The sequence below is a fragment of the Gastrolobium bilobum genome, unplaced genomic scaffold, assembly GCF_033153095.1.
Source record: "Gastrolobium bilobum isolate Gb01-03AN ecotype WA unplaced genomic scaffold, APGP_CSIRO_Gbil_v1 utg10593, whole genome shotgun sequence".
Lineage (NCBI taxonomy): Eukaryota > Viridiplantae > Streptophyta > Magnoliopsida > Fabales > Fabaceae > Gastrolobium > Gastrolobium bilobum.
The window spans coordinates 43,359-69,081 of record NW_026895851.1 but is presented as its reverse complement, the minus strand read 5'-3'; the positions used below and the strand labels follow the sequence as shown (position 1 = coordinate 69,081).

The following is a 25,723-nucleotide window of genomic DNA, read 5'->3' as shown; positions in this document are numbered from 1 at the left end:
TACCATGTCCAATTCGACATTTATCCTGGGTATCCCTTTAAGTACCATGTACCAAACATCTCCTAAGGTGGTGTTTGGTATAGGTTTTTTGAGAGGATAGCTAGGCATCTCAAAGAGGTATTATGTGTTGTCCATGTTTGGTAGAAGAGAATCCAAAATTTGCCTACCAAACTTAGTTGCCCAGCCTTTTAGGATTGTGTGAAAAAATTGACAAAAAATAATGTGTAAGAAACCCACTTCTTATATGGTATTCATGATAACCACCTAAATGAGGGATAGAAGATGAAGTAAAAGGACCAATATATTGTGAACTTCAGGCAGGCAACTGTATTTGTTATTTAAATATTAAGGGTTACTTTTGTAATTTTATACCATTTACCCATCAATATTCTATAATCAATCAAACATAGACTTTATAAATCTTACCTAATTTGTCCTGTAAATTTTTTTCTAACCAAACAACTTTTTTTACATTTTCCTACCAAAATCACTTTCCAACCATTTCCCTATCAATTACATTTCCCTAGTATTCAAAAAATTTCTCCTCAACCAAACGCCCCCTAAGTTTTTCTTTAAAATATAAATGGGAATGATATATCTTACTAGAATTGAAAAGATGCATGCTCTTCTTTGCACAAATAGGAAATAGCAACCATCTTTTTTTACTTGTGTCTCATGCTCTATATGTTATATCGAACAAGGGAGGGGCTAGGGTGGAAATCCATATAAAAACTTTGCCCTAATCAAGTTCAATTTTCCATCTTTTGTTCTAATTATTACTCACATAGGATGAAAACTTGGAGAGTTCATTAAATCTGTCATGTTATTTGCTTGAGTCGTGTGATATTTCATTCCGTGTAAAGTATTTTATTTTTATCTTGAACGGCATGTAGTATTGGGACTAGTAATATAGTTTTAATTAACTTACGATTTAAGAGCATCGGTATCCCGGATTCGATCTCGTTGTCCCCCCATTTTTTTGTGAAATTTCTTAGCATAGGTAGTTGAGCCTGATGCATCATCTACCTTTTAAATCCAATGAGTTCTTTTGTGAAGGGGCGTGTTCGAAATATATAAAAAATTTGACATTGCGTTCTGAAGTTTGAAGAAATGTGATATCAGAAAAAAATTCAGGAGAATTGTAGTATCTGAATGGCAGCTTCAGCAAAAACTCTTACAGTTGAAAATTGCACCTCAAATAGAGACTAACAGTTGTTTTACCCCGTCATGGAAGACAAAGAAGGAAAGCAACAAAGGTTGGAATTTTGGAAGAGAAACAAGAAGCATGGACTCCAACAGATTCTCAGACTGATCCATTCAGAGAAACAACATTGATGCGAAAAATTGAAAAATCTATAGCTAAGGTTGGGAACTCTAAGTTCTATAATATTTTTCGAGATCAAATCAAAACATCAATTTTTGATTACTTCCATAATGTTTTGGGTTTTGAGAAAAAAGATGCATATGGTAATTTATGGTATTGGGAGCATTGAATTGTATAAAACCCCTCGGTTGCAACTTAGCCTTGCAATATTGATGAAAAGAGATTTCCGTTGGATTGGAGACATAGAGGTATTTAATCCCATTCTCTCTGTGACTGAATCTCGGGTTTTGGAAGCTTTAGTTGTTCTGTTACATCTATAAATAAACATGGGAGAAGAGAGGCCCTAAAGCCAACTATGTTCTTCATGCCTCACTGTGAAGCAGAGTTATATAACAAACTGTTGCATGCAAATTGGAAACTAAAACTCTTGAGTAACATGGTCATATTTGGGAATAGTTTTGAAGCCTACGAGCAGCATGTGTCAATTTGTAAGAACTCACCTATTCTTAACTCAAGGGAGCATATTTTGGCTGTTAGAAGATTCATAAATGAATTTAGAATCAGAACAATTTCACATGATTACTATAATGCTTTTCATGATTCAAGTTGGCATTTTTTCAGCCGTGTCCATGAGATAGGGCAGCAATTTATTAATTCTTGATGGAGGATATGAGATAGGTGTGGATTCATTTAAAACGGGTGTATTCCTTGATGAATATGATTTGTTTGTACATCTATTTGGCTTATTATTGGTTAAGAAAGTATTCAGTTTGTTACTACCCATTATGGAATGAAATTCACTGCTATGGCTTCCCTGTTACTGTTTGGGATGAAAGGTGCATCACAATATCAGTAAGCACAATACATTTCATTAAGAATATCATGCATACAACTGGCATCAACTTACATAATGGAGCTCACCTCATTTCATAAAGGGGATGACAATATAGATTATATGTGGAAAGTTTATGTTGATGGTTCATCAAATACTAAAGAGAGTGGAGCTGGAATCATAGTTGAAAACCCATAAAGGGTTTCAATAGAACACTCCATTCAGTTGATTTTTCCAACTTCAAATAATCAAGCAGAATATGAGGCTCTGAAAGCTGGGTTAATGCAAGCCAATGAGCATGGAGTTAAAAGAGTTAAAGTTTTAAGCAATTCGCTACTTGTTACTTCATAAATTGAAGGAAAATATCAGGCCAAAGGTCTTTTGTTGATGAAATATCTAAGTAGTGTAAAAGAGATCATATCCAAGTTTGATGAGGTTACAATCACTCATATTCCATGGGGAGAGAATAGTAGAGCTGATATTATGTCTAAATTGGTAAGTACCAAAAATCTGGGTAATCACAGAACCATATTCAACAAAGTATAGCTGAGTCGATTTGTGAGATGGTTATTATGTCATCTGAAGATTGGAGGCATCCAATCATTGCTTATTTGGAAAGAGGAATATTGCCAGAGTATTCAGCAGAGGCCAAGAAATTAATCTGAGATGCAGCTATGTATACGAGGGTAGAGGATCAGTTATACAGAAAAGACTTGCATTCTCAATATTAAAGTGCTTGAACTCGGAAAAAGCCGAGTATATTTTGGCCGAGATACATGAAAGAATTAATGATCAACACATGGATACCAAAGCCTTAGCTTGAAAAGCTCTTCGAGCAAGGTGTTATTGGCCCACTATGGAAGTTGATGCAAAAGATCAAGTAAAGAAATGCAATAGTTGTCAAAAGCATGCCAAGATGATATTTTATCTTCCTGAAAAATTGAGATATATCTCGGCTCCATGGCCCTTCTATAAATGGGGAATGGATTTGCTAGAACCATTTAAAGTGGCTGAAGGGCAGTTATGATGGTTGATTGTAGCTGTTGATTATTTCACAAAATGGATAGAAGTTGAACCTGTCACTACTATTCCTCGGCTAAAGTTCAAAGATTCTTTCAAAGAAATATCATTTTCAAATTTGGAATTCCAGCTGAGATAGTGACAGATAGTGGAACCCAGTTTACTAATAAGTGGTTCCAAGAATTGATGAATGATTTCAAGATTCAACATCACTTCGCATCTGTTGAACATCCCAAATTAAATGGGCAAGTTGAAACTGCTAATAAAATAATTGTGGATGGAATTAGGAAGCGGATGGAAGATGCTAAAGCAATTTGGGTTCATCAACTATATTTTGTTTTGTGGAGATACATAACAAGCATTCAAACAGCAACCGGAGAGACTCCAATCATATTTACTTATGGATGTGAGGCTATGATCCCGGTTGAAATAAGATAGCATCTTGGAGGAGAATGAAGACTCTTGAAGAGAAAGAAGAAAATAATAGCGAAGCTCTGACAATAGAGTTAGATCTAATTGATAAAGTCAGAATCACGGCTCATTACCGAGATGTGGTAACCAAACAATTGATAACAACTAGATACAATAGGAAAGCAAGACTGAGATCGTTTGAAAAAGATGATTTGGTACTTCGGAGAGCAGATATTGGAAACAAGAATGCTAGAGATGGAAAGTTAGCAGCAACTGGGAAGACCCTTACTGGGTAAGAGAGGAACTCGGTAAAGGAGCTTATATACTAGAGACTATAGAAGAGAAGTCAATCAAGAGAACATGGAATGCAGATAAACTCAAAATATATTACAGTTAAGATCCGATTTCCATGGAAAGGCTATTTTAAATTTTTTTAATTTCTCGGCAAATTTTTTTGCTTTATAGGGATTGTCTAAAGACGACTATATCGACAAAATCATGTAATCAATGGTTTCAATTTGAATAAATGAGGAAATTTTCATTGAAATTTACCTTGAAATTCTAATGCATTAATATACTGATTCGAGATAAATATGTGATTTGTCATAATGACTCTGATTCGAAATGTTCAAAAATTATGGTCAATAAACCGAACTTAAACATGTGACAATATTTCCTTTACCTTGGATAAAATCTTGGTAACAAAAATCGGATTACAGATTGAAGGAATGAACATTTACCTTCACAAATAGGAACTTTGCAAAAATGCTAAGTTAAAATAAAGAAATGTCATGAGAATTAATACCTGACAAATAATATAGATTGACCAAGGCCAAGTCAACGATATCATTCAGAAATTATATCTAATAATAAAATAAATTTATTATGGTTTGAAAAACTCGAAGATAATCCCACTTCATCCCCCATCCACATAGGCTATTTGCAATAATGGGTACACTAGAATAGGGCCGCCAAACCCGTGCTTGAGGATCTTTTTGAACACGATCAACATCAGCCATGTTGGATTTGGACATGAACAGGTTCAGCCATGGGTGAGGTGTCTGTAACATGCCCAAATCCTAGCCCATTAGCTATGAGTAGCTATAGTAAACATGCGAAGAAGCAACCCGTAAGATTCCAAGACTTTATTATGGGCTGAAAATAGAAAAGGGCCCTGGAGGATTTAATAGAAGGCCATCCATATAGTAGTCCATTAATTACTCAATTTTTACTTTTCAATGTATGCAATCTTACAGTACAAATATAGCCAGTGGGCCTAGTAATCATTACGGAATATTCAGGAAATTCTCTATTCTCTTTCTTATTCTCTCTCTAACCTTCTTCCTTCTACTATTCAGATCTATTCCTGTTACATTGGTGCTTTCATTGAGTTATTGTTGATAATACAAGACTCCGTGACCTGACTAACCAGGTCCATTCCCATGATCAACAATTCGCTACTCTGGAAAGAACATTGGACCACAGATTGGAGACCTTTGAGTTGGCACAGAATCAAAGGTTTGAGGAAAACAATTAGCGATTTGCAGCTGTGAACAATCATATCCAGGATGTTTATACACTCCTTCAGAATATACAAGGTCAGATGACGAATTTACTTAACAACCAACATTCGGGGGTACTAGGCGCAGGTCCAGGAAACGTTGTTGGCTCTCCACGACCTCCACATCCTTCTCGATCCATGAAAATGGATTTTCCCGGATTTGGTTCGGGTGACCCAGGTCCTTGGTTATTTGTAGTTGAGCACTATTTTTGATACCATCAGGTACCAGATCTAGATCGTCTTGATTTAGTATCTTTCAATTTAGATATGTCTGCTTCTTGTTGGTCCGAAGCACTAATGGGAAATGCTGAATTCCCTGACTGGGCTACATTTGTGCAAGCTATTCATCACCGATTTAGACCCTCAGAATTTGAAGATTCATTAGGGTCTTTAGCCAAGTTACAACAATCAGCTTCTGTGGCGAAATTTCAGGCAGCATTTGAACTCAATGCAAGGCGGGTTCCAAATCTTACACCGCTAATGCGTAAAAGCCTGTTCATCTCCGGGTTGAAACCTTAGATTCGACATGCTGTACTAGTTCATAGACCAAGGGATGTGACTGCTGCCTTTGCTTATGCTAAAGTCTATGAGGACCAGTTTGCTGAAACAAGACCTAATAAACCCTGGCAAAATCGATCATCCAACTCGTTTACCTCACTTACAACCCAACCAATTGTAGCCCAACCAATTACCACAGTTCCCCATACCCTAAATCCTAAACCACCACCAGCATTACCCTCTATCTCAATTAAACGCCTCACTCAAGCAGAAATGGAAGCCCGCCGTGAAAAGAATCTGTGCTATAACTGTGATGAAAGGTTTATTCCTGGTCATAGATGTAAGGGTAGAGCTACCTTGTTGTATCTAGAAGGAACTGATGAGGAACCTCCTGATATAGAAGAAGAGAACGCATTACCTAATCCTACAGATGCACCAGACCCACTAACCCAAGACATTGCCCATGCTATAAGTTTTAATGCCCTTTTAGGACATCGCTCCATAAATTCCTTTCGCCCGCAAGGTAATATTGGGGGTCAACCGGTACAAATCTTGGTGGATGGAGGTAGTACTCACAATTTCATTACCCACCTTATGGCTGCATACCTGCATTTAACACTACATGTTATACCTCCTTTTAAAGTCCACATTGGTAATGGGGATGCTCTTTTATGTTCAGCTACTTGTACAGCTACCCCTATTGAGATCCAATCCAATCTGTTTATGATTGATTTATATGTAAAAGAGTTAAAAGGAGCGGATATAGTCTTAGGTGTACAATGGTTATCCACTTTGGGACCAGTTGTCACAGATTATTCTGTTTTAACTATGTCTTTTACTCACAATCATTCACAGGAATTACTGAGAGGTGACACCAGGGTCATTCGAAGCCACATTAGCTCATCCCAGTTACAGAAAGTAATGCAGAATGATTCCATCTCGACGTGCTTGATGTGTCTCAACGCGCAATCTGATGTTTCTGTGCCTAACTAGACCTCTGCTGAGTTCCTTGATGGGTTAGGCCAACTTTTGCAAGATTTCACTGATGTATTTAGTCTACCCACTTCCTTACCACCAGACCGTAGGTATAATCATCGTATTCACTTGTTGCTGGATTCCAAACCAGTGTAGGTCAGACCATACCGTTATCCTCATTATCAGAAGGCAAAAATAGAGAAATTGGTCACATAGATGTTACAAACATGGGTAATTCGTCCTAGCCATTCTGCCTTCAGCTCACCAGTTTTACTTGTTAAAAAGAAGGATGTCACTTGGCGTTTTTGCGTGGACTACCGTGCCCTCAATGCCATCACTGTTCAAGACAAGTTTCCCATTCCCACCATTGATGAACTCTTGGACGAGCTTCACGGAGCAACTCTTTTTTCTAAACTGGACCTTCGATCAGGCTACCATCAAATTAAAATGCATACAGAAGATATTCACAAAACTGCCTTCCGCATACACCATGGGCATTTTGAGTTCATAGTTATGCCTTTCGGCCTTTCCAATGCTCCGTCTACTTTTCAGGAAACTATGAATGCTATCTTTTCCGCATATCTTCGAAGATTTTTTGTAATCTTCTTTGATGATATTCTTGTTTATAGGTCATCCCCAGAGCAGCACTTGCTTCATCTTCAGACAACGTTAAGCACTTTAAGGGCCCACTCCATATTGATCTATCTTTCAGGGGGTGTTTGGTTGGAGGATTTGAAGAGATAGATAGGGAAATGGAGAAGTGGGTTTGCATGATGACCTTGTTTGGTTGAGCGGTTTCACATATTTATCTACCTAAGTGATTATTCCATCTAACCCATTTGCATGTGTTTCTCATGGAGATAGCCGACCATTTTATCCCAACAGATAACATTCTCCTCCTACATACAAAACAATATCATAATATGTAGCCCCAGCCATGGCAAGTACAGCATTGGGACCAAACCACATGACATTGAAGAGAATGATGGAGCCAACTCAGAATAGTGTTACCAACTCTATCGTAGCCAAAGTGATCCCAACGCACTCCTATCGATGCTTTATGATATGGCCACTTTGCAGCAAGCAAACAAGCATGGACATCAACATTTTCATTTCATATAGCTCACTTCTCACACACAGCTGAATAATGTGGACTGAGACAACAACACCACATACCATAAAAAACAGTAGCCAAAGTGATAGTCATTGAATTAATTAATTGTCATTGAAATGAAAAACTTTTTGTTTTGGGACTAAACCCTATAAATATCTATCCTCCTTACCCTCTATCAGCTAGTGCATATAGAGACCTTAGACAAACCATATTGCTGACCTGTTAATAGGGATAACCTTGCATTCTCGAGTCTTAACATTTACATGAGCTAAGTGACATTCATAGAAGGATATAATGCTAACATATTGGGACAAAGCAGAGGTGAAGTCTACGGATATACGATATTCACATTTAATTCCAAACAAAATTTGGAGACAGTTGATTTATTGGCTAATAAAATGACCATTCCCATGTGTTGAAGTTGAAACAATAAAGCAGACTCCCCAACAGTGCCATAGTTGAACTAACTCACCTCTGTGAATGAGACCATCTTCAGTATTTGAATTGCTCAACAACCTATACAATTCATGCCATGACCTCAGCTTCACTGACAGTAACCATCAAGTAAAAACACTCTATCATTATCAGTTTTGAAAATAATATTGAGATATTGAGAACAATGCCGAATCACGACTTAGTTAAGGTTTTATTGAGAACAATGCCAAATCACAACAGGGAAATTATAGTCAGTATCTTATGAAAGGTAATATTTTCACTCATTATTAAAATAACTGGTTTAACTATATAACTAAATGCCTTCCCTAAAGTTTCATTTAAAAGCTACAAATCAAAATGTATCAATGCAATGCAAACAACATTTACATTTTTATCAAAACATATTAATTGTCATTAAAGAGAGACAATGACAAGAAGAAGAATAAGAAGAACAGGCCAGTGACAATGTGGTCTTAGTCTTTCCTATACCTTGGACATTAAAATCAACATGATCAATTAAGAAATTATGTTCATATGATTACCAAACTTTAGCTGATCAAAGAGGTGAGCCTGATGTAAACTTAGCTGAGAACTATGACCTGAATATTGAGGATCACCTATCTCACTGTGAAGTATAGACATCAGTATATTGGTCTTGCAATGACTCAAACCAACCGGCACCTAACACAATCTGTCAAAAACGAATGCAAAGCAATGTGCATAGTAGGATATAAAGTAACATACAACACAAACATAACTACATCAACATTTCATGCCATACATAGATAACATATGTAACATACAAACATGATACACAATATTGTCAACTGAAACCAAAAGTACAAATAAGTGCCAAAAATTTAAATCCTACGTCTACAACATCCACGTCGATGGTTCCCCTAAATAACAACTCCACACAACATAACAACACATGTGGTAATGCAACACATTTAGCAACCCATTACAATACAAGTCAACGAAATATCAACATTGCAATAATGATGATCCCAAATGTTATAACAATTACAATAAGCAAAACACTCTGTAATTTCATAGCATTCTCAAACTTCATACAACTACAGCAACTCGGTTCGTCAAACCACTCAAAAAATGGCAATCATGCTGTGTTCTGGAATTAGGACATCGAAGAAATTGTCTTCCCGGATTCCTTGGTGTATGAGACATTCGCAACGCAGCCGGCACTCCGCAATAGCACTTCTTCATCCTGGAAGGGGACAAGGACGAAGAATGCCTCGAAATGACGCTTTCACCTCCACCTATGCCAGACCCACATCCACCTATGCTTCCGTCAATGGTTGTATTATACTCGTTTCCAAGACTCCTCCCACGACGCACTGTGTATTTTGGTTACTGCCGTAAGAAGAATGAGAAAGATCGCCACTTAAGTTAAACTTATAGCCAACAAACCAACACAAATGTATATAGTCAAATCGAAAACAATTTCAACAAAGATATTCCAACAATGTTAAGTCTTTCAATTACTGGAAAAATAACAAGGTACACTCATAAATTTAAATTGTATGCGTAATTAATTTTGTACTTCTTTTCAGCATAACAATAGTGGTAATCCAACAATATCTCACATAACCATTTAAATTGTATGTCTTCCCTGTTCATTTACCTCCACAAACAGCTATTCGTCCAGCTGAAATGTATATTTCTCGCCAATCAGAAGGGGAAAATCTGAATGCTTCCTTCGTACAACCTGAACAGAAAAACATGGTACATGAAGATGACTTACCTCACTGAAGTCGAACCCTAACGTCTACAATGATACCCATATCCAAATAGAACAAAGAGCGATCACCATTTTTGGACCACAACAACAACGAAACCCATAACCAAATAGAACAAAAATCGAAGACCATACCTCTCCAAGTCGAACCCTAACGTCTCCAACACCCATGCAATGCAGAAAAAACCGTATGCCTTCTTTCTATGCGTTGGATGAGTGTCTGGAACCAGTCTTGACGTCCCCCTTGTTATGGTTTCTGAGCCAAAAACCTGGACAGCTCACTTCCAAAGACACAGAAATTTTTTATTTTTTTAAAATATGGTCGTTGCCAGTTCCAACTCTTTTTTACATATGGTCGTTGGGGCTGACAAGGTTATTTCAACTTTTTTTTCGTTGATGGAATCATTTCAACTTTTAAAACAGGGTTATATTTGTAATATCATATTTTTTCCCTATTTATATTTTACCTACAACCAAATATAGACTTTATAAATGTTACCTAATTTTTCCGGTAAATATTTTTACAACCAAACAACTTTTTTTTACATTTTCCTACCAAACGCCATTTCCCTATCAATAACATTTCCCTATTATTCTAAAAATTTCTCCTCAACCAAACGCCCATGATTGAATCGACTTATCTTTCCTTGATGGCTAACTCATGGGCTGAGAATATTTGCTCCAAAAGCATGTGCCAAGCAGTGCAATAACCGAGAATTGATATGCAAAATTCCCTTTTGGCCGAAATGCTTATCATCCATGGGTCTGGTCGCGATGATAGTTGTTGTGTCTTCACCATTAGTGGGAATCAAAGCTTACCGAATTTTTCCATTAACCGCATCAATGTTCTATGAATAACAAAGGTGTCTAATCAAAAATTGGTATATTAATATCAAATCTATATTCTCTCTCAGTATCTATAAAGGAGATATCTTTGATGATAAGCAGATGTGCACAATAATAACGACATAGTCGAGATGTGGGGTATGTGCACAGTAATAGCTCAGAGAGATGATTTAGAATGTGTGTACTTTATTGGCTTAATCCCTTATTTATGATGAGTTATCTAGCAGAAATGGACTCTTGGTCCTCTTAAAAATATAGGAGATCCAGTTGTTGATCCATTATTATCGTAGTACGATTATCCATTGCTGTCGTACTAGAATTAGTATATTAAGAAATATTTTCTTAATTCTCTCTTAACCATTAAGAATGTGAGCCTTTGTCAAATTCATAACAATAATTATAATATTAAAGTTGTTTTTTTTTTCGGTTACGTCAACACAGTCTAAAAAAATAGCTTTTAAAATTACAACTATGTCTTACTAATAAGAGATAGTTGTAATTGGTTGATCCAAAAAAATCTTTTCTTCCGTGAAAAGAGAAAGTACATTTCCCTATTAGAATATATCATAATAAAATTATATAAAAAATTAAATTTGTAAAGTACCATTTAATTATCCGAAAATAAGAGTTATTGATCTAGTAACGATTTAGTTAAATTTCAGAATTTAACGTATTAAAGAACAGTGAATTTTATCTATAAGAATTACAACTCCAAAGAGGATGAAAAAGTTGAAATTCCAATCGGATTGATAGGAACGGTTAACATAAAACACTGGTTGATATTTTCTTTTTTTAAAAAGAAAAACAAATTGGTTATGGAGCGTGCTTTTAGCCTTTTACTCAAAAAAGAGGACGGTGGGGACTGACCTCACACTTTGTCCCCATTCCACAACACAAAGAGGACGCCCAAAAAGTCGGTTGCTTTGGTTGCATTTTCAATTTCTCATGTTGCCTTGCCTGTCATCCCAAAAAGTCCAATACTATCACTTGGCCTATGGGCTATGGTCATATTTTTTATTTATTTTTTTATTTATTTAAGAGAAAATTAGCTAGTGAGTTGAGTTTCAGGAAAGGTCACAGAAGCCTCGAGGGAGAAGAAAAGAGAAAATGACATGAATCAGAAAAAGAATATAGGATATTGCAAATTTTAAAGACATCAATAAAAAATATTTATTGTCGAGTGTTTTTATAGTTATATTGCAATGTGCAAAAGATTTTAGATAATAAAGTTATTAAGGATTTGAAAATAATAAATAACTAAACAGAAGCATTTAATATTGAAAATATAAAGACAGTTAAAGTTTTATTAATTAATCATAAACATTTAATATTATATCAAATATTCTTTAATTTGTTTTCTTATAACACTCGCTAGTCTCTCCCTATGTATGGAAAAGCACTCATTGCTTTCTATGAAAGGAAACTAAATCACTTTTTTGGGTTAATCCTTTAATTTACTTATATTCAATAAAATTAAGTCCTCGTGAGGTACTTTATCATAATTGAACCCCAGATTTAATTTTATTTTTTATTTTTCAAACAAAAAATATCTCTGATTTATTTTTTAAATAATTATTTTAAAAGTAATTTTTTTTTTTCAAATTCTTACTTATATTTTTAAATTAATTTATTTTACATTCTATAATATTAAATTTGCCTTCTTAATCTAAAATACTTCATTTTTATATATTTAAGTTATATATATCGTTAATTTAACTTTTTAGTCGAATCTTTTTTATTAAATTATGTATATAATTCTTAGAGGTAGGATATTATAACAACCAATTAGAATTACTATCAATCAATTTTATCGTTAGATAAATTATGTTGATCTAACGGTCATATTTATTTTTTTCACATTAAATATGGAGAATCATAACCATATGAAGGTGAAAATAAATATAAAATATTAAATATGAGAAATCATAACCATACAAAGATGAAAATAAATATAACCATTGAATCAACATAATTGATCTAACGATAAAATTGATTGGTAATAATAACATTATCCTACTCTTAATTCTTAATTTTTAATTTTTAATTTTATTCTTGTAAATTAATTATACATAATTATAAATATTTTTCTTGTCACATGTTTTATATTTTTCCATACATAAATGCACGATCATTAGTTTTTGCTTACAAGTCTATGCAAAAGTACAACTTCTTGCCTTCATAGCTACGACTCTCTCTCTCTCTCTCTCTCCGTCTTTCTTTCTAGAAATCAAACAAAACCAACAGAAACGAACAACCATCTTCTTCTCTCTTTCCCCACCTCCACAAAAACACATTTCAATTTCATTTCCCTCAAAACCTCAACAATCTCTCTCCCTGCAAAATCAAAACGCAGAAAACATAACAGCTCCAACGACACCCAAACTGACACAACCAAACCAAAAACACTAGCCTCAGAACGACAACCCACACAAAAAAAAGCAACCACCGCCCAAGTTCCCTCCCTCCTCCTCCTCCTCGTCCACCACCACCACCACCACCCACCGCCCCTTCCCTCTTTTCTCAAGGTAACACAAATAAATATTTAAATATTAAATAATCGCTTTATTTACCTTGTGAAATTTGGATTAAGCTTCAAAGATTGAAACTCTTGGGTTTCTTTGTTAACAGGGTCGATGGCGGAACGTGGAAACAACAACAACAACACGTCGTCGTTTAAGTTTCCGTTCTTCAATCGCTCGCTCACCTCGATTCACTCCAACAACAACAAGGAAAAACCATCGAACCTCGAACGCGCGTATTCCATACGCGGCAACGTCGTCAAGAAGCTCTGCAGTTTCTTCGAATCCCCAAAACCTGCTTCTTCTTCTGAAGAATCGCTTCTTCTCAATAAGCTCAAACCCACGAAATCAATCGACAATTCAGATTCTTCAGAAGAACCACTTTTCCCCAATAACCCAAAATCCACGAAATTACTCGATTCTTTATCTAGTGGCATTCGATTGCCAGGCACGGAGGATCGGATCGTGTTGTATTTCACGAGTTTACGAGGGATTAGAAGGACCTACGAGGATTGCTACGCGGTTAGGAGTATATTGAGGGGTTTTAGGGTTTGGGTTGATGAGAGAGACGTGTCTATGGATTCTTGTTACAAGAAGGAGTTGATGAGTGTGTTCGGTGAGAAGAACAAGAACAATAACGTGGCAGTGGCATTACCTCAGGTTTTTATAAGGGGGGTTCATGTTGGGGGTGTTGATGTTATTAAGCATCTGTGTGAGGTTGGTGAGTTGGGGAAGATTCTAGAAGGGTTCCCAAAGACAAAGGCTGGGTTTGTGTGTGAGACTTGTGGGGATGTTAGGTTTGTGCCTTGTGGGAATTGCAGTGGGAGTAGGAAGTTGTTTGATGAGGATGAAGGGTTGATGAAGAGATGTTTGGAGTGTAATGAGAATGGCTTGATTCGGTGTCCTAATTGTTGCTCTTCTTGAAATTTGAAATCCACCCTCTCTCTCTCTCTTATGTATGTGTAGTTGTTGATTTTTGCAATTGCAGTTGCATGCACATTTTTAGGTGCTGATAAATGATTTGATGAAGATGGAGGAGTTGTCGATGTTGGTTGTGACGATGAATATATGGGTTTGGTTAAGGTTTTTCATGGCTCAAAGCACTGCTTGAATTTTTTATGGTTGGTTTTTTCTTGAATTGTCTTATGAGCTGATGGCCTCTTCAGCTCCTTGAACAAAATTTTGTTCAAGAGTGTGTGCTTTTATAAACCCCCCCCCCCCAAAAAAAAAAAAAAAAAATTTGCTAAATGGGTTTGAGTGTAGCTGTTGTAGTTCATACACAGTGAGGAGTGCTTCTCCTCAAGGTAATGTAAATATGTAAATATTTAGTATTATGATTCAAGGGATTTGCAAACTGTTGACCATTGAAGTTTATATTGAAAGTGATTTGTTTTTAAGTGCCTTATTTTAATTTGTTCTCTCATCTCTTCTTGTATTTGGTTTTTGATAGCACGTAGGTCCTGAACTGCTTCAGTTCAGCATTTTGAAAATGCAAAAATGGGTTTTGTTTATTAGAAATGTATTCGTCGGTAGGGACAGGGTTTCTCTTGGTGGCAATTTAAGTATTTGGTCCAGTGATAGTTAGGATTAGCAAACAATGGCCATTGATAGTTTATGAAAGAAATTGGCTTATTTTAATGCTTATTTTTCCTCTCAGATGTTGTGCCTTTATTTTCTCATATTTCTACCACGTATATGATAGCACGTGGAAGAATGATATGGCCATATGACGTGCAGGTGTGCTGATATAAAGTGTCCTTCTTCATGGGGTTTTAGCAGTGACTCGTTGTGCTACTGTATAAATATCATAGTCAGTTCATGCATGTTAATAGAGGCTGTTCTGTTGTTTGCCAACACCTGAGCCCTCTAATTGAACTCTGATGATCTAAACTGATAGGATGGTGGCTGGGTGTTAATTGAGCTATGTGTATTCCTTTGTCTTAATGTTCTGAACACCTTTGCCCTTTCTTTATAAAATTTTGGATCGGAATCGTTGTAAACTTCTTCTTACTAAATAGGGTCAAGATCATTTTACATCAGTGTAAGTTACACTCTTAAAATCTTGTCTTTTGATTTCACTTATACCTAAGGGTTCTAATTTTGTAGTAATGTGAGTCATTGGATACAAGTGAATCAATAGTCAAGATTGAGTGTAAGACTTCTAACTCTTACACCGGTGTAAGAATATTCTGCCCTACTAAATAATATTGATGCAATCTGTAACTAACTAGACATTATTGAATTTAAAGATGAAAAGCCACAAAAATGAGGGTGAAAGACCTTAATTGATTATTCTTTTTCATTCCCATAAGAAGTTAAGAGGTGATATTCTTGCCTATAATATAAGGCAGTAAGATTCTAGCAATGCAATGTTGAATGTGCTGTTACCTTTTCATTTTTTTTTTAATTGTGATGGTATATTTGAAGTTGACAAATGCGCAAGAATAGGTTGATTTGAATGTTATATAAACTCACTCGGTAGATGTGTACATATATCCCAATTCCCAAGTAAAATTAACATGATAAGGGAAGAGAGCTTAACACAATGTATTTGACATGTATTTATACTCGTTCAACCTAAATCAAATGGGCAATGTCCAGTTTTCAGCATTAGTTTTACTTTTGAGATTTTTCACTAGATTTGAGATTTTTATTTACAGCTGAGTCTTTCCAGGCTACAACAACTGAATATTCTTTTATCATAGAGCCTCTGTAACGTAAGTATTCTTTTACCTTCTAATGCTGCAATGAGTAAGCCAACTGCGCCTAACTATATAGCAAACTCACAGTAACTAGCACAACAGTTATCTCGATCTTTCAAGATTTATTATTATAACTGAGTGTATGCAATGGGTGGCTCTCAAAATCACTCAATGAGTATATACACAATCTTTATTTTGTCCTCTTTTGATGACATAGCTCATTTGTTCTGCAGTGTGTACTTGAAAAGGTTCAGCTTTGAATGAACTTAAACTCTTAAATCTTATAAACTCTCTTGAAGTCATTTAGATTGATGTATCATGCGTAAATAATATCAACTTGGTGTACCTCATGAGAACACAAATTCTTATAATATTCTTTCGGCAATATATTAGTTCTTGTTAGTTCTTCAAATCATATTGCTTGAAATGACTTTGTTCAACTTGTAAACATCTGTTTCAATCTTTTGTTCTAATGCTTTTTCATTGACGTTATTCATTTCAAACCTAGCTTTCATCTTTCAAAGCTCAACTAGTCTCATCTCAATCGTTCTCACCAGTTTTGCTTCTAGTTCTCTGTTATAGTAATTTGAGATAGGTTTTTCGTGATTGTTATTAATTTGGCGACTTACTTTGTTAATGTTGATTTCTCTGGACAACGTAAATTTTGTCTTGACATTGTAACTCAGAAATCTTGCTGCTATCTTTTTTCTGACCATCTATTCATGTCGATATATGTGTATATATTTTTTTCGGTCTAAGGATATGCATATCAAAATTTAATTAAAAAAAACTCTTCAAGTGATATAATTAAGAGAAAAATGCTTAATTGCACAAAAAATTTCTCTAACACACTCACGTAAAAGTGAGTGGATCTCATTGTTAAAAAAAAGAGAGAAAAAAAATTAGTAGGATCCATTTACTTTTACATGAGTGTGACAAATAAATATTTTTTATAATAAAAGCAGAAATATTAAACTCTAAAATTAAAAAATAATATTTTTAATTTAATTTATAATTCATCTAAGCAAAAATATAAAATATTTCATTCAAAATAAATTTTGATATAAGGTTTTACTCTTTCTATGTTTGATTTTGGTACAAGGTTCTTTTCCAATTTCCAAGTTAACGTCAAGACAGAGGTGCTGGCAGCTACTCAAAAGCTGATATAGTGGACCAAGACCCAAAAGTTAGTAATACTATCATTTTCCAGTTGCATCATGGTTGTAGACTGAAATTTGGATAAATCCTCCAACACGTTCAAAATTTATTTTTTTATTGTTATTTATTTTTTAATACATGAGAGGGCCAAGCACTTAAATGGAAGCCAATTGCTTTTATTTTCTAGAGATAAATAATTATCTAATTAAATATTTAATCAATTCGTAATTGTAAAGTTAGGATCTTGCTTTACCTAACAATTTTGATGGCTTTATCATCTTCTTGAAGGCACCCGAGTTAGAAGTCCAATGTCATCAAATGTTATTGAATATGACTTTGTATCTCTCAATTGTCGGCAACTAGGAAATAAGAGAAAGAAACAGATAGATTGTGAAAAGGAGAGACTCGGCATTGGTTATTCAAAGAACTTCAAACATCAATAAATGTTAACTTTCACTAAATGTATGATCGATGCACTAAATATAACCGACATTTATTGATTTATTTGTAGGGCCTTTCGGTGATTAAAGAAATAAATTTTTTATTATTATATTGAAATCATAAAAAAAATTTGATGCTTAATTCATTAAAAGAATTTAATAAAAATTTCTAAATACTTATTAACTAGTACTTTTAAGATATTCCTTAACAAAACACTTTTTTTTCTGGTACAATAACAAAACACATTTATGTATTAAAACTTTGATTTAATAGTAAATTATTCTTGTAAATTTTTTAAATAACATACGTTTTGTATTTAAAAAAATAAAAATATTAAAATATTAGAAAGTCTGGTTGATCTTATATAATTCTGTTTTTAATCTTATTTTATTAATTATCCAAACTTTATTTCATTTTATTATGAAACATTTCATTTTGCTTATGATAAAATATTCAAACATAACCTTAATTACTATACATTTAAAGAAGAAGGTTATATTTACAAATTCTTATAAATTATATTATATCTTATTGGTGAAACACTCTTAAGTGAAGTCTTATCGGTAAGACATAGTATAATTTGTAAGTTTGTAAAAAAAATAAAATTATTAATATAACTCTCCTAGTATTTAAAACAATTTAAAGAGTGGTGCCATCCTGCATGAAAACTGTTTTTATGAAATTATTCATTGGGGACCGAGTGGTGGGAGAGGACCTCGGTTCGAATCTCACCAACACCATCTGAGGAGGGGTATAAGTACCGTAATCCTTGAAATCGCACCCGAACTCTGGATTAGTTCCATAGGCGGCTCAAAGAGTCGAACCCGTGTGAATACCAGGAATTCTGATTCGTCTCAAAGAGATAATTAGAATCAGTTTAAAAAAAAGAAAAAAGAAATTATTCATTGTTTATTTTAGAGTCAATTTTCTTCTATGAGATCTATAACGATTATCTTAAGCCTCTCAGAGGAGTGTGTCCTCATATCATTTCTAACTTTGCTACCGTCAAATAATCTATATATTGATGGCATTTACTTTCAGGTTCTCTCAACATTCAGCTTTCACTTCATTGGGTATCACAAATGACCCAGATGAATTTCTCAGAAATAATGTTGGAGCGTAGAACGTTTTTTCCGATTCAAAAATTAAAAACTAATTAAAAAAATAAAAAATAGAGGTAAATCTTTGAATAAGGCAAGAGATTATGAGAGAGGTTGTTTTCATGCTAGAAAAAAATGACAAATTATGGAAGCAAAAGACATGAGGAACAAAATAGGCTTCATAGTAAAATTGAGTATTTAGAAATTGCATTAGCTCTTGGAACAAAATAGGCTTCATATATAATATAAGGGGAAAATACTTCTTATGTGACTGCAGAAGGGAAAACTTGCAGCAACACAGGATACGCGTCCGAATCTTGGTTTTTTTTTGTTTTTTTTTGTTTTTTTTATAGAATCCGCACGTGTATCCTTGGATCCGCACATGTATCCTAGTGTTAAAAATTTGCTGTAACTTTTCTCATCAGTAGCCATATGAGAAGCGACGGACCCATAATATAATGTCTATCAACTAATAATGACTGTAAGCATACTTTCTATGTTGAACAAAAATAGTGAAAACTCATTCAGTCGTTCCTCCTTAATTGAAGGCTTATTTTAATCCTAACCATTTGAATTGAAAATTTAGTTTCAGTAAATAGATGTGTTTTTTATTTATTTTCTGAGCATAAAAGGCTTTTGAACTGGGAGTGTAAATGGGTTATGCCGGTCTACGGTCTAACTTATATCAGGTCAGACTTGACCAATTATATATAGTCAAATAGAACATACCTAAGCTTTTAAAAAAATCTATTTAAAAAGTAAGCCGTAAACTTTTTTTACAAATCGCGCCTATAAGCCTACAAGCGGGCTATATCATATTATATATTTTAAATAAAATAAATAAAATTATTATTTTAATAACTTTTAATAATAAAGTAATATTATTTTAATTATTTTTTTAATTATTGAATGTTTAATAAGCTTGAACAGGCTTAGGTCTATGCTTTTGTTTTCTAAATATAGGTCACGTCAGTCTTATAATTTAAGTCTACACAAGATTAACAGGTCAAGTCAGGCCTAAGATATTTTACACGAGCCTAGATTATTTAAACTAAAAACTAGCCTATTTACACTTCTACTTTTAACAATATAATATGTCTTTCTTTCTAACCTTATGTATTATTTTTTCTCATTCCCTCCCCGGAGATACGAAACAGTATGAACAGTCTCAGTCTCACTGAACCCCATAAAATCTTATATAGATATTACTGAGAAATCGCTGGATAGATTTCAAATTTTCAAGAATGCATAACTACATTAAAAGGTTAATACTTTAATGGATCCTTTTTCTATAAAAAGAAGAGCGTTTGTGTAGAATAACTTTCTTAAAGATAATAAGATGCCAATACTCGAATTCCCACATTTTGAACTATGGCCATAATAAGGTTCATGATGGAATGCTAAGTTAAACTAACATCAAGTTAAAGATGGAACAGTGCTTATTAAGATAATCTTAATAAATGTGGAAATTTATGGATAAACCTTCTCCCAAAAACACTTACAAAAAAGTTATAATTCTTCATTGAAGTTGTTACATTATGTGTTTTTCCTTGTTGCTGGTATCCTTAATAAGTTGTCAAGGTTCTCAAAATACATGTTTGAAGCTTATCAAGTATAATTAGCAAACTGAGTTAACTCCTTAAGATACCAGTACCTAGGAAGAAAAAAAGACACATTGGTAGAGGATTAGTCCCCACACCACAGGTCACAGAATAGTGATGTACAAGAAAGAAAAAGACAGGACAATCTTGGAACAGATATTCTTATGATGCATCCTCCAAATGTGTGTTGAACTGAGTATTGACCCTTAGCTATTGAGTAAGAGGAACACACTCAAGCTCAATCTCCAGCACACCTCTCTCAACATTCTGTAACCTCACTGAGATTTCCTGTTTGATCTTGCCTTCATCAAGGGATATGATACCATCTCTAACAAGAGTGTTGTCATTGCTTGCTAAAAATTTCCCAAGCTGCATAGGCTCATTTATTGTAGATTTCTCATAGGCCCTTGCGGCTAAAACTAGAGGTTGAATGTCTATTTCAGCTTCACCCATAAAATCATCAGTTGAAAATGTATCCTTATCATACACAAGCTGCATGCACCCCAGTAAATCTAATCAAACATTGTTGGCACAGAAAATGGTATACAAACAATATTGTTGTTGAATACTATCTTCTAAAGACAAAAAGGCACCCTGACAATGCGAGTGAAGGGGTGAGGGTCTATTTTATGCAGCCAAAAAACAAACCAAAACTTGCCCTCTTGAATAGTATCTTCTAATTAAGGAAATAGATCCTATATTTATCTGATTGTATACTTTGTAATTAAATAGTTCTTGACAGAAGTCCAAAACTGCGATGTTTTCAATTTCAGCTGTTATCCCTTTTAAGTCATCTTAAATGCAACATATTTTTCTTCGTAATAGTATAGTTTAATAAGTTAATCTTATAAATCTGAAGCCTAATTTCAAGTTTAGAGGGAAATGACAATGAATGGACATTGAGTGTTGCCGCAATTTTGAAATGATCAATTACGAAAATAACCTCACCCAAAGTTTCAAATCATTTTCTGCATTCATGAGGTTGTCACTAATAATTTTTTTGGATCAAGTACTACTACGGTACCAGAACACCAATATCATCCCTTTCATGATTTACAGGAATTGAACTTACCACTTTAAGAGGAGGAATGTTCTCTGGAATTGATAGCATTAGGCTTTCATTCCAGACTGGATTCAAATTGTTCTTTATGTACCGTGTTTTTACTGACTGCAAGAACAGATATCAAAAGTGTTACATTGAAAATGTTTTATTTTCTATATTCCATCTATATTTTCAAGTAGTTCAGATATGAAGATGCTCACTTGGTGTCCCAAAGAAAGGATGACATAAGGGTCGCTGGTCATTACATCTCGAACTGCCAGACGAGTGCCTCTAACGACATTAACCTTGATCAACCCAACAAATTCAACCATACCTGCCTATAGCAGTAAATGGGAGCAAAAAGATTAAGTATTCAGAAAAAAAAATTCAACATTTCAATAACTATCATTTCCCCTTTTATCTATTCAGAACAGTATGCTTCCATTATAATAATGCTTTGATTCTCAGCTGCTTCTTAATAAGTCAGTCAAAAGCACATAGGGTAAATATGTACTAAAAACCTAATGAAGCAATTCCTGAAAAATTAGTCTTGTAAAGGTAAAGGTTGAGGGCAAGTCTTGAAGCAATGGTAAGTTACTCTATGTGACCAGAAGATCACAAGTTCGTGTATGGGAAATAGCCTCTTTGCAAAAATATACAAGGGTAAGATTGCATACAATTGACTCTCACCTAAAGGTTATGCTTTTTGACATATCGCATACCCTGTATATAATTATTGTCTGTTCTCAAAAACACTAATCATACCAAACAAATTTAGATTCTTCTTTTCAGTAAAACATGTCTCTACTTTGTTGCTTTAACAGACTCCTAAAGGAGTGGATCAATTCATTTGACAGATGGCTGATAGAACTGGTATTAATCAAACAAAACATTACCAATGAGTTACTCTTCTTTGAAGACTTGTGCTCAGAATCTTTTCTTGTCCGGCTATTTCGGAAGGCATGTCCAATACGATGATGTTTGGTTGGGTGTTTTTCATATTGTTTCTTGTCCATATGAGAATTGTAACATGAAGAACTGCTCGGAGGCAATGATGTACTTCTTCTTCCTTGATATTGTACAATGGAGCATGAAGAATTGTCATCACTTTCCATAAATTGTTGCAGCTCATATTTTCTCCTGAAAAATGAGAAATACATTTCTGAATCAAAATGGTGTAATTCCTCCACAAAAAATATGAATTATGTTCCCTTTTAGTTACCTAATGAAATCAGAGCGCTCCTCGATGGAGGAATATGGTTTTGGTTTTTTTACATTACTTGGGAGGCAAGCTTCATACTTCTTATTTAATAATGTATTTCCACCTAACTTCACTAATGCATCAACTTGTTCATCTGTCCATTCATCTAGCTTCAGTGATAGAACCTGTAATAGTTTTAAATAATGTTAGAATTTCATTTTGAAGATGTGCCAGTGAATGCATATAAGCACAAATAACCTATGTGGATGGGGGATGAAGTGGGGACAAGGGCCATTCAGTATTCCCCTCCCACCACAATAGAAAACAAATGAAGTATAAAATGGAGTGGTTACGTAGCAATGACTAAGTACTGATTTTGATTAAAAAATTGTCAAGAATAGGCAGTATTCACATTGGCTTTCTGTTTAGTGCTTAGTTCTAAGCTACCAAATTTTATTTATCATTTTGTCTATTTATCCTTGGTAGTAGTTTAGGATGGCATGTGTTCATTAATTGGATAGAATCTGAGCGCCTTCTACATGGAATTTACTTAATTACTAGAAATCTTAATTTATGACCTTTTTCCATCTAGCAAGCATTTTATCTTACTAATATATCATGTGATGGCGAGTGGATCCTCTCATGCGTTATTTAATATGATCATGTCATGTGGGAGAATCCTAATCATACAAGGGTGAATCAATAGTGATAACGGAAGAGGAAAAAAAAAATATTGGGATAGGAAGTTACAAAATTATCAATGTTGATTTGTTCATTGATGATTAAGATTCTTTCACATGACATGATCATGTTAAATAACACATGAGAGGATACATTTCCCATGTGATGTCAGATAAATATTTTCACAATTGCTAATGATTAATGATGAGCTCACTTTTAGATAAACATGGAATGTAAGTAAGCTTACAGAAAAAGAGGGAAGGAGCAAGAAAGAAGTGACGGAGCCTATAGAAGTGTGTCACTAGTTATAACTTAAGAATGTCTGAAATACAAGATATGTTAAATCGCTTTTGTAATGAGTAAATTCCCATAACTTCACTTGTACTAAAGATTATAAGAGTACAACAGAGCCTACACTGATATAAGTTTAAAGAGAGCAATTTTAACAAAATTCTTTTAATGCTAGCATAAATATATTTCCTGCAAAAAATTTAAATACATGGTTCATGTGAAAATTCTTATTTGCTAAAGAAGGAATATAGCCTCAGAAAGCTTAATGATACTGACATAAAGACAATTAAGCTGTCATTGACAAGGTCGTGTATAAACTATGTTGGAAACATACCTTTGATATGTGGACTCCTAGACTTCTATGTATGCCAGAACACTTGATGCAAATAAATACTCCAAGACTTGAAGATCTGATGTTCAACAAATGTAATGAATCAAAAAAAGTATGAATAATATGAGCTAATGATTTTTTAATAAGATTAACTTATCATTGTACTCTGAATATAATACTCCACATCTTCAAAAATTCTTGAGCAATTATTGCACAAATCATCCCAACAAATGAACTAAATAGTGAAAAAGCAAAGTCAATTCTTCAGGTAATCTAGATATACATAATTAACAACAACCAAGCCACATATCGTGATATCGGCCAAAGCTCAAAGGACTATCATCATGATATCAGTTCTGGTACCACCTTGGAAGTAAGATAAAAAAAACCTCACACAAAGTAGTAAAAGTGTTACCCAATATTTATTAAAAAAAGAAAATTCACTCAAATACAAAGGGGGTTAAGGAAAAGAGCTATCCGCATAATTTTATCAAGTGCCAATAGTTTCCTTCTTCATCTTCTGCAATTAAAATGAACATTTTAAACATTAAAAGTTCGGATTTTTTGTTTCATCAAACACACTTGGTCTATCACCCCCTACCTTCATTTTTTTTTTCTTTTCTTTCCCAAGATGTATCTTATGCACATCTAGATGTTAGGCCCAAAGAAGTAAATTATACAATAAAAAATGTAAAACTTAGAAGAGGTGAAACAGGAAAGTTTACCTGGTTCACCAAGATAGGAACCATGTATAGAGACAAACAAGTTGAAATTGTTGTTACTAGTCAAGTGTAAATAACCTCAACAGAAAAGCATGTTTATCTTTTGGGGTTAGCTTAGAAAATGAAGGATAGGTTCTTTTTTTCTTTTCTTTTCTGGACAGACACTGAAACAACACTCAATTTATGATTGATGACAATGTTATTTAAACATCATCAATAGTGAACAATCCAAACAGACCGAATTCCAATGCAAATCAGGTTAATACTTACACCCATTTTGGCTCTGGAGTTCCACAATCAGCACAAAAATGGTTCCCAGCTTGATGCATAAGATTTGTTAGCCTTTTCTGTGGACCTATTAATTGGTAAATATAAGGGAAAGGAATAAGATATCAGTTGAAACTAATCAAGTAAAGAGACCAATGGGATTAAGTTTCCTTTCAAGAAGATAATAACTAAGGCTGAATTCTACTGATGGAGGCAAACTAAGACATAAACACTGCATCTGCAGATAATCTTCTTTCAGTATAATAAATAAAGTCGTGGAGTTGAGGAACTTTGATCCTCTACTGTCAGAAATTCTTTCATCATATCATGTAATTCACGGTTGCGCGGTTCGAATCCGCTTATCTCCAACTCGTGAACTTAGCCGATATAAAGCTATATGATAGCACCCAATTTTTTCGATTTGGCAGTTTGATCTATGGAATTTACATCTATCATGTCACATGACACCAACAACTTTCCTACACACTCAACATTTTGTGGAGCCCACACTTTCTAAAGCAAAAAAAAAAAAAAAAAAAACTAAGCACGCAAAACGAATCTCTATAACATTACACAATCACTTTTCTTATAACATAACTCTTATAAAACCCTTGATCTATACTATGATTTCTCATTCCTTAAAGTAAAGGGATTTGCATTATCCCTTCTCACCTTTCAAGTGGTCTGTCATAAAAGATTTTTCACAAAAACATACAGGGGGAAAAGGAAAAGGTGAATGAAACGATTCTACTATATGAATGAATCTATTCTTCTTGTGTATAAAAATCAGTCATTCTATTATTTTGAAGGAGGGGGAAGGAGGAGAAAAAAAAAGGGATGAAAAGCTCTAACCTGATCCATCTTTTATATCAGAATTTTCATGCTGAATAGACAT

The 25,723-nt window shown here is 34.2% G+C and overlaps 2 protein-coding genes and 1 pseudogene across 2 annotated transcripts; 2 read left to right on the top strand and 1 right to left on the bottom strand.

The window, feature by feature from the left end:
• The first annotated feature begins 1,152 nt into the window (after nt 1-1,152).
• LOC133296409 (protein SENSITIVITY TO RED LIGHT REDUCED 1-like) lies at nt 1,153-1,985 on the top strand (annotated as a pseudogene).
• A 10,948-nt stretch (nt 1,986-12,933) lies between these two features.
• On the top strand, nt 12,934-15,305 carry LOC133296417 (uncharacterized protein At5g39865-like). Its single transcript, XM_061495393.1, has 2 exons — nt 12,934-13,297; nt 13,401-15,305. Exon 2 carries the CDS (start codon nt 13,406-13,408, stop codon nt 14,213-14,215), a length of 810 nt encoding a protein of 269 aa, XP_061351377.1. The 5' UTR covers nt 12,934-13,297; nt 13,401-13,405; the 3' UTR covers nt 14,216-15,305.
• Nucleotides 15,306-20,503: 5,198 nt separating this feature from the next.
• Nucleotides 20,504-25,723, bottom strand: LOC133296418 (probable ADP-ribosylation factor GTPase-activating protein AGD11). The gene is made up of 8 exons (XM_061495394.1): nt 25,681-25,723; nt 24,832-24,916; nt 23,843-23,918; nt 22,558-22,721; nt 22,232-22,475; nt 21,557-21,673; nt 21,366-21,461; nt 20,504-20,785 (listed from the first exon to the last, which is right to left on the bottom strand). The coding sequence occupies exons 1-8, from the start codon at nt 25,721-25,723 to the stop codon at nt 20,504-20,506; spliced, it is 1,107 nt and encodes a 368-aa protein (XP_061351378.1).

Bases quoted from the DNA above. Each gene is read 5' to 3' on its own strand.
- LOC133296417 (XM_061495393.1), top strand. From the start codon at position 13,406: ATGGCGGAACGTGGAAACAACAACAACAACACGTCGTCGTTTAAGTTT.
- LOC133296418 (XM_061495394.1), bottom strand. From the start codon at position 25,723: ATGTCTATTCAGCATGAAAATTCTGATATAAAAGATGGATCAG. The intron at 24,917-25,680 runs GTTAGAGCTTTT...ACCAATTAATAG, and splicing joins TGATATAAAAGATGGATCAG to GTCCACAGAAAAGGCTAACA. The intron at 21,462-21,556 runs GTGAGCATCTTC...CTGTTCTTGCAG, and splicing joins TCCTTTCTTTGGGACACCAA to TCAGTAAAAACACGGTACAT.